Consider the following 16,436-nt stretch of genomic DNA (forward strand, 5'->3'; position numbering starts at 1 on the left):
TTCGTGGTACTATAGTGCTATGGTATTTCTGCACAGGGTGTTAAAAAAGCATGTTATCAACACTAGTTTACAGGGCAAGCTGGATTAGTAGACTGGGTGAAGTTACTCTTCATCACCAGGCTGAAAAGCAGTGTTTCTCTGTCCTTTATGGTTGAAGGTTTCAAGCCTGTTTGATTTCTGACTACAGCCAGCATCACTGACGGGTTTGGTTAGAAATGTGCTCTGTTGCACCTGTAACCACACCCAACAGTGATGTCATGGGGTCCTGTAGTGCACCTGTACATCACTATAGCAAGGTGAGAAGCAAAACAAAGATTTTCAAAAGGTGTTTAGTTTAATCTTTACAATTCAACTGAAATCATATAGCTTTTTGTCATCACTTGTCCTGTGTTCTCCTTTGAGAAACAAATCAGAAACCAAAAAGGAGAAATTTATATTTTAAATTATTTGGTTTCGTGATGGTGTCCCCCTTGCTTTGAATTCATTTGATGAAATACTGTTATCCATCTATGTAGCTGAAGTCCTTATTTTGATACAGCAAATCAAACCATGAATAAAGTGATCACATGTCATTCTATCATGGGCAGAGCAGACGGTCACACTGAGCCTGATAGCATCCTGCTACACAACACATCTAACTTACAGGAACACACATCTTGTGCTGCACCTTAGCTTGTTTTCCCCTTTCAACACTCACTGGGTAAAAGTGAGCCGCTAATGTCAGTTAGCAAGTTAGATGACTATATTATATATACTATAAATGTCATTTCGGACCATTATGTATGAAGAGAACTGGACACAGCGTTGGAGGGGCTCTGTCCATTCCTATGAAAGTTGCTCAGTGGTGCATGAAGCCAAAAAGCAACTTCCAGCTGTAATGAAATTACCCGGATGTTGGTCATGCTTCCTGATTGTTGGGCCCATAGAACATGTGCACCAAAGACTTCCGCTGGCTGAACCGGCTAACATCCGGTTTAGTCCTCTGCTAACTTGAATGGGGAGAAAATAATTTAATTGTGTGACTCTTCTAGACTTTCCAAATGTTATTGAACTGAATGGATCACATTCTGATTGTGAAACAAGTCGTTGCATGGGGGTTATGACACTCAACAAAATTTATTCACCATTATACAGCTGCTCCTTTTCCTATGATTGTGTGTGGGAAAAATGCTTTTTAGGCCCAAGGCAGACCCAGAAGTTGGAATTCCACGGTTGCCTCAAAGTCCGGCTTACTGGGGGCTCGCTCCGGACTCGTTAGATGCTGGTTTGGTCGTTGCTCTTTAAAATCCCTGTTAGCAACACTTGCAGCTACAGCAGTTTGCTTACTTTGTCTCTGTTCTGTACAGTTAATAATTCAGATCTATTACTAGTACATTAAAAAACATGTTGACATTTTTTTCTGCAAAGAGGGATGATTAAATATGATTTCAGTCGGACTTTAATGTCTTTAACGTCTTCAGTACTGAGGAGGTAGAGAGGATGATGAGATTTGATGTTATGTTATGTGGTGTACAGCAGGTGTGTGTGCCTGCATGAATGTGAATGTACGTAACTAATGTGTGTTAATGTCAGTGGGTTGAGTCCAGGCAGAGCATGAAGTCCAGGGTGTCTGTGTGTGTGTTGTATGTTTTGATCAGCTTGATCACCTGAAGTGTGTCTTATATGGTTCAACACAGACCTTCGCTCTCAGTAGATTAACTGCTTAACATGAGGGTTGACTCAGGATTCATCAGGGTGTAAATAGGTGTGTTTTATTTAACCATTATTCCCCTTTTTCAGTTATTTATTGCCTGATTGTCAGCCGAATTACACATTTTCATTATTTTACATAAAGAACAAAGTCATCATAAAGATAAAAAAGGGTGATAATAAACATGCTCCTGTCCACCGTCCCTGGGTGAGTCAATAATAAATGTGTCACCATTTCTATTTTTAACCATTATTTAATCAGACTAGTTTCATTTCTTCTTTTCTTTCTTTTTCTTCTTCTTTTTTTATAATCTCCCCTCATCGGTTTATTCATGAAAATGCAAAGTAGAAATGTATAGTTTCCCAACATTTCTGGTGAACAAACAAATATGAGAAACAATGCAATAAACTTGCATATATCAATAATTTACCAGATTTTTACTGGAGTGAAATTATGCATGTGTTGCAAAAATAAAAATTCCCCACAAACACGAACATGAAACTAAATATTTAACTACTCATGGGTGTCAGTGCTTCATTAATTGCATAAAATAGTACATCCTTCATTGAAAGAGTGAAAATTACACAGCAAAGAACAGTGTAATGATGATCTTTAAAACTTAACTCAAACCAATTACTTGTAGATCAACACTTTTTTAAAGATGAGAGAAACTTTAAATAAAACAACTGCAACTCTCACTATGCTTATAAAATACACATTTTGAAATCTTGTGTGAAAATGACAAGATGTTAAAATGTTTCTGTCCAGTATCCCCGAGAATATGTTTCAGCTTTTCATGAACAAAAATATCCCAGAAAAAATCCCCTGAGTAACAGAAGTCAATCAATCAATCAATCAATTTTTATTTATATAGCGCCATATCACAACAGAAGTCATCTCAAGGCACTTTTCACGTAGAGCAGGTCAAGACCGTACTCTTTAATTTACAGAGACCCAACAATTCCCCCCATGAGCAAGCACTTGGCGACAGCGGTAAAGAAAAACTCCCCTTTAACGGGTAGAAACCTCAAGCAGACCCCGGCTCTTGGTGGGCGGCCATCTGCTTTGACCGGTTGGGTTGAGAGAGAGAAAGAGAGAGGGAAAGGGGGAGGGAGGACAGAAGAAAAACAATCACAACAACAACAATAAGCACAAGCAGCAATAGCCAGGGAAGGATGCCATCAGGACTGTGAAGGACCGCGGAGGTTCGGCCCAGGACTCAGGTTTTCCTGTGAGATGAGAAAGCACAAAAAAAAAAAAAAAAAAAGTGAGTGAGTAGTGGCTCTCTGTATCACAGGTAAATGGATTTTTCTCCCAGTTTCCATCAGTCACTTAATAAATAAATCACCTCCATCCAGCTATCGACCGCTCAGCTGAAACTTGCTGTATCGGTGTACATTAGAAATGTGGGCAGCATATGATCACCTGCTAAACTGTCACCTTTTCCTCCGCCGTTATACCCTCCCTTACTCCAATCTCACACCTCTTCCTCCTCCACTTGGACCCCCCAAAAAATCCGCAGATGGTGCAGCTCATAAAATAAAAGCCTGCTTCCTTCTAAAAGGTTTTAAGGGTTTACAGCTGCTTCCTGGTCTTTTTCTTTTAAGAACAAATAATATCTTTGTTGCGGCGGAAGGTGTGTGTGAGTGTGTTTTTGTGGGTTGTGGGTGCGAAGGAAAAGGTCTTTACGTCAAATCATCTGTCAGAGGAAAATGTTGGAGTGTTAAGGGTGTGTTTTTGTGTGTGTGTGTGTAAGAAAAAAAAGCGCAAAATTACATCAAACAATATCTTTGCTACAAGGGAAGACGTGCCATGTGTGTTTGAATGTGTGCATGCACAGTATGTGGTTGTATGTGCGGGTCTGTATATATGTATGTGTGTGTGCTGCAAGTAAAATTCTCTATGATCAAATAATGTCTTTGTCAGTGTTCAAAGACTGTGTGTGTGTGTGTGTGTGTGTGTGTGCATGTGTGTGTGTGTGTTCCCCATGTGGGAATTCATTACCATTCTGCCGAGTTTTCTTCTTTGTAAATAACTCCTTTGGGAGCTTCACGTCGAGCCTTTTAAAGACTCATTAGGATTCGTTGTTCTGTCGTCTCCTCTGTGGAAAAAACGCTAACATGTTCGTCTTTAAATACCACTAATGGCTCCGTCTTAATGCCCGCAGTTTAAATGCAGCCATTTACATTTTGCATCTGCAGCATTTAGGTGACACTAATGCAACAGAATATCTTGCAACCAGGAGGGAATCAAGCTCAATTATCTAATGTTAAAGAAGAACTTGCAGGTTGACAACCCCAGTGAATTAATAGGGGTGGGGGTGGGGATTATGTATGAAATATAAAAAATATATAACTATATAAACACTACCAAGACATGGTAAGGACATTTTCATATTTGCCTCAAAACAAGATATTGGACATATGACATAAGGGAGAGCTGGGTCAAGGTTAACAATAAGAAATATAGACCCCGATACTAGTTTTGACACTGATGAGGTTGAAAATATACAATTATATCAACATGACGGTCCACAACCTTATAATGTTGAGCCTGCTAGGCATTCAAGGGATCAGGAACAGGCAAGGATTAGGAGAAATAATGACCAGTAATGGCCTTGGTGAGTGACTGGCGTTAGATAACAACACCTAGTAGTGATTGTCTGTTTCTTGCAAGATCCCTGTACTTACCCACAAGAGAAATGAAAGCACAAAGATCAACTTGTTAGATCAGTCGTATCTTGCATTGCCTGATATCCAAACTACGTTTACGGTAGATGAGTGAGATGGAGAAGAGAAGTTACCTGATTATCATTTTGTTTGATAGGTCCTCATGTGGGGAATGCCAGTCCATGGAGAACCTCACCTCTAGACCCGACATCACAGGCCATTGCCAACCATTGAGACTAAAATCACAAATTTCAAAACAGAATGATTATTTTTTGTTTTAAATACTCATAATCTATGTTCAAGCTTCATGTAAAAAAAAGATTTGTAAACTGTATTCTACAAGTGGGTTCACTGCATTCTTGTAAATGCTGTTAAATATTGTATTTAGGTGATATGAAATAAATATCTCTGATTACTTTTCTTGATATTCACTCAAATATTTTTGTCTCCCCTCCCTTCCTGTAGTGTCGGAGCCAACCTCATCTCAGACTGAGGCCTTCTTCTCAACAGCGGGTGGGTAAACACTCAAAACTCTTAAAACCTTAAATGACTTCTTGTTTCTGTTTTGAATCTCAGTGTCTTCTACACTGAAAGAACAGGACGTTCACACACACACACACACACACACAGACACACACACACAGCCGACTGTACAAAACATGCCGCAGAGTTGGCTCACTGTACATAAAACACTGCATGCTGATAGCTTGGCTCAAAACATCACATGATAACAACCATGAAGCAGACTGTCTGAGGGAGTCTGAGTGCTGTTGCAACATTTGAGAGGATTCACATGGCGCTAATGCTGTGTATTCAGATGTGATGTGATGCTTCATTATGTATGATAATGAAGACCTCTGTTCAGGTCAAAGTTAGATTGAAATCTGCTCAAACTAAACCCAATAAGAGTGATAAAGGTGTAATACTGTGTTTATTTCATATCAGAGTTACTGTAATTACTAGTTTCCAAATCGTAAATACAGTTTGTAAATACTCTGAGTCATTATTATGACTGGGAAAGAAACATCTGATATATCTGGCTTGGCATATATCCTAATCCTATATGGATGTGCCTGGAAACCTGAACAACTTGAATTTAATAGATATAATGTAATTTTGTCAATGCACAGTATTTCAATCTCTCATACAACCAACTCCTTTATCATACAACCTTCCTGAGTTGTCCGATGACGTGAACACTCGCAAGTCCTAAACACGGGAATCTTTCCAATCATTCCCGTTCATCCGACATAGCGTGAATGCAGCGTTTTTTTGTTCCACCAAATTGTTCCACCTTAACAGGTATTCAAGCACAGTCTAAACACACACACACACACATACACACAGAGTAGCTGTGTCCGAAATCATTTATTATTTAGTGTCCACCGTTTTATCTGAATGTCTGAATTCTGAGTATATAGGTTATGCAACAACACCTGTCAAAAATGTGTTACTATACTATTGATTAAACTATTGAATGTCAGTAATACTGGGAGTACTGAATGAGTGAATGACTCTTGAAAGAAAAGAGAAAAGTCTAATCAAGCAGCATAATTGAAAACACCTGGTTGGGGTGAACTAATGTTGCTTTGTAGATCAGTTAATTTGCTCAGCACCAAGTAAAAATAGTTAGTTCTGCTCCATTTCATGTTCATACTGACATGCAAACAAACAAAGAGTTGTAACTACCAGAGTTGTAATTGTGAAATCATATTGACACACGTGACTCATTTTTTTGTTGAGTGTCAGTCAATATGTCAATTACAATTTTAGTCACTGCCATTCTGCATCATCAACACTACATGGACCCACATATTTTTATTTATGTTCTATGGTGAATGCAACTGGACCTCATATGTCATAAATAATGAAAAAGGATAGCAAAAGGACAAAATAGAGGCATTTTGTATATTAATATTACTTAATATTACAGAAGGGTAGTTACTGTGTGGCTGCTATGTCTTACTAATAACTTTTTATTGCTGAACCAAAACCAAAACACACCACAAACTTTCTTCTCTTTCACACCGCAAACGAACCGCACCAGAGTCGTCTTGGAACTGGACAGAGGCCACTTGAACAGATTGTTGACTCTGCTGCTCAGGCTAACAGTCTAGTGTCACCAGGTGCTGAGCTAGCATTTTAGCATAAACTGTGATAGGATAGGTTCACAAATTTTCAAGTCTGTCTTTAAACAGTGGTTAAGTGCCTTTATGTACACCGAAACAGGTTTTGCTTCCTAAAATTTCTCCCCATGTTCATGCTGGCAATTAAAAAATTCCTTCCTAAAGCACTTACAGTGTAAGTGATGGAGGACAAATTCACAGTCTTTGTTTTGTGCAAAAAGATATTCAAACATTTATCTGAAGCTAATATGAGACTTAAGCCGTCCTAATTTGTCAAATAAAGTTGGTATCTTCTAAAGTTGCAGCCGTTCAGTACCAAATTCCTTCTTTTTGTTGATATCCTTCCACTGCAGCTTAACAAGGAAACACTGTCCAGGGGAACAAAAAGAGGGAACTTTACACTAAAAAGACTTAATTTTGACTAACTCAGACAGCTGAAGCCTCATATTAACTTAAGGAGGGCTGCAGATTTTGCCCTCCATTGCTTATATTGACAGTATGAACAGGAGGAATGATTAAAGCGAGCAAAAACTGTTTCAATGTTCATATGGGGTCCTGACTTGAAAACACCTATCCTTTAACACTTAGCATTTTAGCACTTTAGCATACAATGTTGAGTGATAATTTGAATCTGTAACTGAATACTACATATTACATAATAATGTGTACTAATACTATTCAATTTACACGAAAAATGCAGTGTGCACCACATACTTGATGCATGACTTTCTAGTGTGTAGTTACCATCTTTTAGTTAAAATACATTTTTGCTTATGTAGCATTTTAGCATGTGGCACTGGAGCTAAATATCTACCAGTGACAAATGATTTTGGTGTGTATTCGTCAGGTAAGTTTGCAGAATTTGCTGAAACTTGTTTAAAAAACCTTAAAAATCCATATTTTATGTTTGCATTTATTAAAGTTTTTCTTGTCAGACTGATACACAGCCCAAACCTGATCAAAACAGAAGAGTATCAGCAAAGACACACCTGATATGTACCACAAAGTCACCACAACAATCAGAAAGTGTGTGTCTATATGTGTGTGTGTGTGTGTAGGCTGCTAGTAAACTGCTGAGCGTCTTTGAAGATGGAATAACACACTTACACACACTTCTTCACTCAGGACTGAAGACTGGAGGCCACTGCTTTGATCTTGTCTGTCTGTATGACTGCCATCCTCTCCCCTATTTCTCTCTCTTCTTACCCTTTCTTGTTCAATGTCTTTGTCTTTCTTATTTAACCAAAGGGAAAAAAAAAAAAACTTCTATAGCACAAAAAGATAATCCTTGGACCAAAACAGTCAACAGATGATCTGTACAACCTGTAAATATTAACTATGCCACACTTGAGCATGTTAATTGGCTTATTCTCTTTCTTTTCCTCTGTTTCTCAGATAATCACAGGCTGTCTGAGAATGCAGCCAAACACATCTTTCATCTCACACTCTCTTCTAATTCCCTTTGTCAGTCTAGTGAGTGTTAAACAAACCTGAATGAGTCTGTAATCCGGTGGTTTGGGTTTCACCGAGCGGCTCTGTGAGGTGTGCTGGGCATTGAGAGTTTAGAGGTGTTCACTTGCACTTATCTCATCCAGGATCAAAGCAGGGGAAAGACACCCTGCATTGATCATTTGAGAAGCATGAGGTCAGTGCTGTTTTTTTTTTTCTTTTTCCTATCTGGCCAGGCCTGCAGAAACCCCAGGAGTGTTACTGACATAGGGAGGCAGGAGATGATTCTTTAATGTTGGTTTTCCTGTGCCAAGAAAACCTTGATTCTGATAGGGAAGCCTGGCCTGAACCTGCTCGTATGTAGCGCTGCTACTGTGCCAAACGCTTAAGGGAGAAGTCTGGTGATATTCTGTGTTTTTTCTTATTGTCAAGAATCCCACGAAAAGTCCAAAACTAAACATGAATTATTGTGCGTGTATCCAAATTCCTCTGCACTGTTGTCCAAAAACTATTAAAAATACATCAATGAGACACAATGTTGAGTGACATGTTCCCTCATTAACATGAACACACAAACTGTAGTTTATTTTGACTCAATCCCACACACACACCGTCCTGCTGCCAGAAATACTCACAATAGAACATCAAATGTGTATTAATCCTCCTCTGAAAATAGTCCCCAACAAATGCCTTAATTACTCCTGTTTGGATACTGTTTGATAAAAACTACAGTGACCAGTTGGTTTAGGAAATAATTTAGCCTTTTATTTAGCCTAGTAATCCAAAAACATGGCTCATTCGTATTTACTTATGGACTCTTCTACAACTCTAAAACGTCACAGGGGTCATTATTTTCAGGTTTTACTGATTTTCACAAATATTAGCTTGAGGAACAGTTCCATTTAAACTGATTTTGACATAGATTTTATGTGTCAATGCATCCAAAAGTTGTTCAAATCATTGCATCCTGTATGAAAAAGTTGTGTGGTCTTCTTTGTCTAAGAAATGTGATAGGTATATGTATTTATTTATCTACAAGTTATCTATCTGCTAGCTATATGCTAGATTGCTCCTCTGGACCACATCAGACTCGGTCTAATGACTGGTTTTCACTGTAAGTCCCTTGAGTTTGTGCTGAGCTTGGAAGATCTGCTTTTGGTTTCTATGCTCCGACCACCTGGAACTCTTTACGAAGCACCCTAAAAATGAATACTGTGGTAACCTTTGGTCAATTTAAATCTATGATCACAAAAAATTCAGATTCTTTTTGTACCTGTTTTAATTGATTTATTTTTTATTACGCCTGGATGAGATCATGTGATTGGTCATGTGTGTCCATGAATGTATCTGTCCGCAGCTATTCTCACATACTAATATACCCATCAGCCTAATATTTTTTGTGCATGTTTATAACTGTTTGCTGAAGGACCTCTCATGGTTGCAGTGATTCACAATTGTTGAAAAACCGCCATTGACTGCTGACTCCTCACTCCACTTAACTGGTTGGTAGGGGCCACAAGTGATCAACAACTGCAGCAAGAAGTATCTCCGGCAATCACATAAGCTAAAAACAAGTCTGTTGCAGGCCACATTTTGGCCTTTGTCATGGTTCAGAAACTGACATCCATAGAAAAGTTTGGTCTCATCTTGAACCGGAGCATTTGCAGATTAATTTCATACCCGATATGTTATGATCCACTAAAGTTAAGCACTCTTGTATCTTTTATTAACTTTACTTGTTTTAATTTATTGTTTTATGTTTCATCTTTTACAATTTTGTATCTTTTTAGGTCATTTTAAACTGTTACTCAACATCATTGTAAATGATGGCCAGCCTCAGAGTTCAAATAAAGGCAATAATAATAATAATAATAACAACAATAATTTACAATAAATTAGATTATACAAGATCTGATCAATGTAAATCACAAGAAATCTTGCAAGAAATGTGTTCGAACTTAAATAGAAGCACAGATCAAACAGCATCATCTTGTATGCATGAAATAGACTTTGCAGAGCTTAAATGTCTGCATTTGCATACTTTCAGTACATGTTCTACTTCAGGCCTTTAGTTCATAAGCCATACAACCGATAATTGAGCTGAAAGGAATGAGAACTTCAAAAGAGAAAAATACGAGCTCTAGAGATGATGCAAAGAAACCTGATGTGCTTCTCTGAAATCAAATCAGGAATAGTAAAAAAAATAAATGTAGGCCTACTGTACCAAATGATATCAAGTCAACAAGTATATCAGCAGAATGAGAAGTGAGAGCAGAGAAAGTTCCAGGAAAAGTAGATAATCAGAATATTCTGTAGATAATAAAAAAGATAGTTCAAGCAAAGGCCTTAGTGGTTTGATAGCATTTTTCTACATTATGACATCAGGACCTGGAAATCTTTGATACCTGCTTGAAATGGTTTCCAAAACTGTTTCAAATCATTAAAAAAATATGTACTGTATATATATTTTTACCTGCACAGATGTTACACTCAGTAATTCTCTGTTTGTAATTATTGCTAGAATACTCGCAGAAAATGTGTATTTGTAGCCGTCCCACATACAGAACTTACAGCAGGCAGCCAGAAAATACTACCTGGAAAAAGAATAAACAAAATCATCGTTTGGTCTCTCACTAGTTTGTGTGTTAGTGGGTCACAAGTGAATATCGTTTCATTTTTGGAGTTGGTGATCTAAAAAAATCGGCTGGATGGTGTGTGTGAGTTTGTTTTGGAGGAGAGGATAAACTAGAGTCCAGGTGTGACATTTCAACAGTTATGTAATGTTTAGAGCTCATCCTTTCCATGATAGACGGAGGCGATAGCAGTGGATACAGACCCGCTACTGTTCAGCTCTGCAGACTGATGGTTTCACGGCTGTTAGGAAATTCTCCAGGCGTTTAACAGGAACCTGCGGAGGAGGATGAACTGCTACGAACCCACAGACCTCAAGTCAGCAGAGACAGAAAATATTTCATGAGAATAGACCATTCTTCACACAAACATCCTGAGTTGATATCACAAGACACCTTCTCTGGTTCAGGCAGGAGTGTTTATCAGAAAGGGACACGTGTAAAAGAACATTAAAACATTTACAGTAATGGTTAGTGTTTCTCTTGTAGTAACTAATCTTTACTACATCATCCACAGAAACTATTTTATTCCTTTTCATATTTTATTATGACTGCTGGACAACATCTTTGGATTATATTGTAACTAAAAGACTCATTCCTTTCTGTTTTTGTAAAAAATCTCAATATAAAAAATGCATATGCTGCATAAATGTTCTGTAGTTTCTACATTTAGTGTTTTCTGTTTATTTGGTGGGACATATCTGCTCTCTAGATCACTTGTCCTGTGTTCTCCTTTGAGAAGAAATTCAGAAACCAAAAAGAAGATACATTTATATTTTAAATTTTTTGATTTCATGGTTGTGCCCCTAGTTTTACATTATTTTGATTTAATATGTTTCTGACATCCACTTATGTAGCCGGAGTCCTTACTTTGATACGGCAAATCAAATCTTGCGTGATAACAAGTGATAACATGGTGTTTTATCATCGGCGGAGCTGACGGTCACACTGAGCCTGATTGCATCCTGCTCCGCATCACAAGAGCCACAGAGTCTGAACAACAACCCACATTAGTTTCCCTGCTGAAGTCTCCTTCTTATCAAACTTACAAACATGAACACGTCTTGTCCTGCACCTTTGTTTGTTGAACGAGCCACCATATAAACATTCACGCTAGATAGCTAATTAGCTGCTCGACTGCGGCACATAAACAGCATGTAAACATACTGTCGCTTCAGACCCGTTAGATGCTGGTTTGATCGTTGCTCTTCAAAATCCCTGTTAGTGACACGCTGTCTGTCCATGACTTGTAGCTACAGCAGTTTGTTTACTTTGTCTCTGTTCTGTGTGGTGTAACACCAGTAGCCTGCCAGCTAATGTCAATCAAACACAGACGCAGACACACTCCCACGTCCACCGCCTCCTCACCCAGCCAGCTGAGACAAAAAGGAGCATTTCTGATTTCCCCAAAGACTTCTCATTCTAATAATACACTCAGCTATTAGCAATGCATTTTAGGACATCATGACATTATTTATTTACTGCAGAGAGGGATGATTAAATGTGATTTCAGGTGAACAAAAAAATGTCTTCACACATATAGTTACCTCCACACAGGTGTTTTCACTTATCCTGCCTGATTAAACCTCTTCTCAGGACCATGTAGCTGTATGCAGATTGTTCTTAGGACAAGTCCCCAGTTTTATTAACCTGCAAAATATCAGGAGACTCGCTGGCCAATCTGAAAGAGATGGTGGGACTGACCTGTCATTTAGGAGGTATTGATTGTTTAAGGAATGTTGCATGGCTGCAGTGATCACTGGAGCAAAATTATAAAATAACTTTTTACATGATCTCAAATGAAGAGATCATGTAGACTGTGATGATTGTGTTTTGCACTTGATGAGCAACATATTTTTTGCTACTATTTCAAGCTTTTGCATCCTTTTATTGTCTTCCAGCAGAGTTTTGTGTCTTGATGATAACGGCTGAGATGATTTATTTTAGTTTTTAATCATTATTTGTCATTTTTAATGTCTACTGTTTTATCTGTATTGATTTCCTCTTTCAGAGGCCACTAACATTTCTTTATCAGTAAAGCTGATTATTGTTTTAGAGACAATAGCCGTAGCTGACATGAAAGCATTTCAATAATATTGTTTTGATTACATGAAGAAATTATCTTAATCTGCTCATGTCTGAAAGATGGCGAGTGAGCTGTGAGGGGATTAAAGCTATTCCCCCCGCACATTTTGATGAATAATATTCCATCTTTTGATTCAGATTTACAACACTTGTCATTCAAAGCTGTTTCAATAATTAGAATAAAGTCTGAGAGCTAAAGATAAAAGGGGATTGAAACATATGGTAGTCAATCTCTTACCAATATCAAAATAACACAACCAGCTATAAATACACAATCACTCAGCTGCACTTTGCCCTGATTCACTCATGACCTCGTTCATGATGAATGACAGGCGGAGTCACATGCTCCACAAGTTATTTCAAACCGGGGCAGGGGCAGCTGTCCAGAAATTACATAAACTTTGACCAGGTTTTGTAACAACATCACATGTCAGCCTCTCAAGGCTTGTGGCCAACATATTGTACAGATGGGATGAGAGTTACAGGACATCTCAGTTTTTTTCATTCACTGTAGGAAATATTAGTCATAACAGGGTCAGTTAAAGTTCAGAGAAACTGTGAACTGAATTTACTTTGGGATAAAACGAGGATTGAGATGATTTCAGCGTATAAATAACAGATATAAAGATGGAGATTTTTTTTGCGGTGTGTACACTTGACCTAATCTCTTCTGGCAGAGGCTGCCCACTTCTTTTGGAGATGGTTGTTGTTACGTAAGTTCCTTTCTAGTGAAATGTCCTCCAGATAGCTGTCTACATCTGTTCTGAACTGGCTCTGCTCAACCTCCAAACGTTCTATACAACACCTGTCTGAGTGCGGCTGCTTTTCTTATTTTATGAAGCACAAAGCTGGATTCGGACAAGGTAGACAAGGTTCAGTTGGATAGACTGCTCAAACTGTAGGAGGTTGTGGGGGGGGCAATTAAATGGGAGTCAAAAAAACAAGAGCTTTTTAGTCTTATTACACTTAATTTTTTTCACTTTTTCCAGTGTGAACACACTATGAACATAATCAAAACCCACTTAGAATTAGTCCATAGTATTTATTTGGGAAAAGGGTGCAGTGATGCCAACTATTTTCAGTGGAAACCTCCTTGAAAAGTTGATCGATGACATCATGCGCTAATTTAAATATTTGTGATGACACAACTTAACCACACATACATGACTTTTAAAAAATGAAAGTAAAGAAAATGAAGGAGGAGAAGAAACTTTACTGACTAACTAGCTGTATCATATGCTACTGTATATCAGCCTGCATCATTTTTATGCAGACTGTTGTACAGACACAAAGTTAATGGAGGAGCTGTCTCTCTGTGGAGTTTAATTGGCAGTGAAAGCTAACACAGAAAAACAAAGATCACTAATTAGACAATGTGTATGTGCACAGCAAAATGCAACTTGACTTTTCAGAGATAATCGTTTATAGCAGGATGAAGAGGGGGAGTCAGACTGGTCAAAGAGCCCAGGTTTCCGTTGTTGTAAACACGGAACTTCACTGCGTTATCTCTAGTTCAGGCCAGCCTCTGTCATCATGATAATAACCCAGTTTTCCTCAGATGTCACAGGCCAGTAGTCTCCCTGTGGTCATCCTTTATCACCAGTGTTGCGGTTGTGGGATGTGACAGGTCAGAGGTCAAAGGTAGGAGCACTGCTTTGAGGTCCAAGTCCCCAAAGCAATTATCTTATGACTGGAGAGGAAAGTGCTGAGTGGCACAGCGGATGTTCTAATGTTCCCCAATAGACGTGTGCACGTTTATTGCTTTCTTCACCGTGCCATCCTTCCTTTGTTTCTCCTTCCTCTCTCTCTCTAAATCTTGGACACCTTTCATAGTGGACAGCAGGCATCAGTCATTTTAATGTTGAAACTTTATGTTTGCTCCATTGCAACTTTTACCAGTCCTGGTTATGATGTTTTTAGGCATTATACTAGTCACTAACTTTGTCTGCTGTTTGGTGCTGAGCAGGTAGCATCCAGTGAGTTTACCAACCTAATCTGCATTTACTAATTAAGTGCTGTTCTGAGATGGAGCATCAACAGTCTTTTGCAGGTGTTTAGCCTGTTTTACACTTTGAAATTTTTGTGCGAGCAAATTCTCCGTCATCTGCTGCGATGACCGGATTTGTGATGCAGCTGTAGATCTCAACCCCCTCAGAGTAGAATTCATTCAAACCAAGCACCTGCTTCACTGCTCAAATGTGTACAAAATACTGGGGGGAAAAAAGAAAAAAATTGTAACAAGGACACATCAACTGAGCTAATTTGTGCAGTTTAACGTGATGTTCTGAAGACAGACAGAGACGCTGTGTCCTCATTGGCACAGAAACTCAACACTTTTCTCTAAAACTGTGTTAATGGATTTGACATTCAAATAGGATTACTTCAAACTCAGACTGTTTGCAGAAGGCCTGCCAGTCGCTGCAGCCTGATTTAAAAAACAAAACAAACAAAAAAAAAACTCTTGTGGCTTTTCTTTTAATAGCTTTCACTGCTTCTCCCTCATAATTCCAAAAAAAAAAAAAGCAGACTGAGCGGACGACCTTTACCACAATCTGTTCTTTCTTTTCAATTAGTCTCTGCACTACCCCATAAATGATTCATACAACTTGGCCTGAGCCTGTATTAATAACTAATAAGGATAAGTGATATGAGGGAACAGAGCTAGCTTGCTGGCGCAGCAGAGGGGTCAAAAAGGTCTGAGATTACAACGGTCACACCGAAACAAAAATGTCCACTCCCGAAGCCGAGGGCCGTCTGATCGAGAGCAAAAGTCGACTAGTTCTGCTGGTATTATCCAAGCGGGTTGGAAATTATATTGGTTATTACTTGCGTTTTAGTTTTAGGAATTATTCATGCACGGGATGGTCTGCTGCAGCCCTATATAATGACTCTTGTAGCTGCAGTGAAAAGAGGTTGTATTTGGAAATATGAGTTGATCTCTTGATCCTCTGGCTAGATAATGTAAACTGCTTGCAACCTCCAGGATTTAATCGGTCAAATCCCTCTTTTCACTAATATGGCTTAAGAGGATTTCCTCTATACGTTATTATTGCATCAGACAGGGTCATTTCCTGAGAAGAGATCATTTCCGTTTTTTCATCCAAGCATCATATGTTTGACTATTCAGTTCAAAAATATCTTCAAGATTTCTTCCTTCCCCCCCATCGCTGACACATAAAGATACGCACACACCCACACTAAATCGAACACACGCCACCTCGACCGAAAGGAGAACAAATACAACAGCTAGCGTGGCGGCATCAAAGTGGCCTTTCCCATTGATTTCCTGTTTCTGTGTCAGAGAGAAACAGGTTGGCTAATAGGGCTGAGTTATGCAACAGCATGCAGCTGTAGGCTTTTACCCATAAATCCCTGCCAGTGCTCAACTTGAGGAGATTAAAGTTGAGTGAATGCCCACCCTGACAGCAGTACATGGAAGTGGGCGCTGCAGGGTCAGTTATTTTTCACTCCGCTTGATAAGAGAGAGGAGATTTTGAAAATTTACTTCTGAGTTTGGACTTTTTTCTTCAGATGCAGGGAGATACAGATACAAAATAATAGGAATAACCAATGGAAGAATGCACCTTTTCATTTCTCTGGCTGCAGTTTTGTCTGTGATTAATTTGTAAAAGAGTTGTGGATGCTAATCATGAGGGAGCCGAACCAACAGTCTGTAAAATCACTTTCGTTTGCTCTCCTAATTTCTCACAGCAAACAGAAAATAAATATGTTTATTGTTTCATCTCCATTCTCCATGAATGCCGCGACAAACACTGTTGATAATATG

The 16,436-nt window shown here is 38.7% G+C and overlaps 1 protein-coding gene across 1 annotated transcript in view; it reads left to right on the forward strand.

Annotated features, from left to right (window-relative positions):
• Positions 1-16,436, forward strand: part of rasgef1ba (RasGEF domain family, member 1Ba) — a 147,215-nt gene that overhangs the window by 22,704 nt on the left and 108,075 nt on the right. Inside the window, exon 2 of the mRNA XM_044332179.1 lies at positions 4,825-4,872. Within this exon, the coding sequence (XP_044188114.1) occupies positions 4,825-4,872 (48 nt within the window). The remainder of the gene's footprint in view (positions 1-4,824; positions 4,873-16,436) is intronic.

Source organism: Thunnus albacares, chromosome 2 (assembly GCF_914725855.1).
Source record: "Thunnus albacares chromosome 2, fThuAlb1.1, whole genome shotgun sequence".
NCBI lineage: Eukaryota > Metazoa > Chordata > Actinopteri > Scombriformes > Scombridae > Thunnus > Thunnus albacares.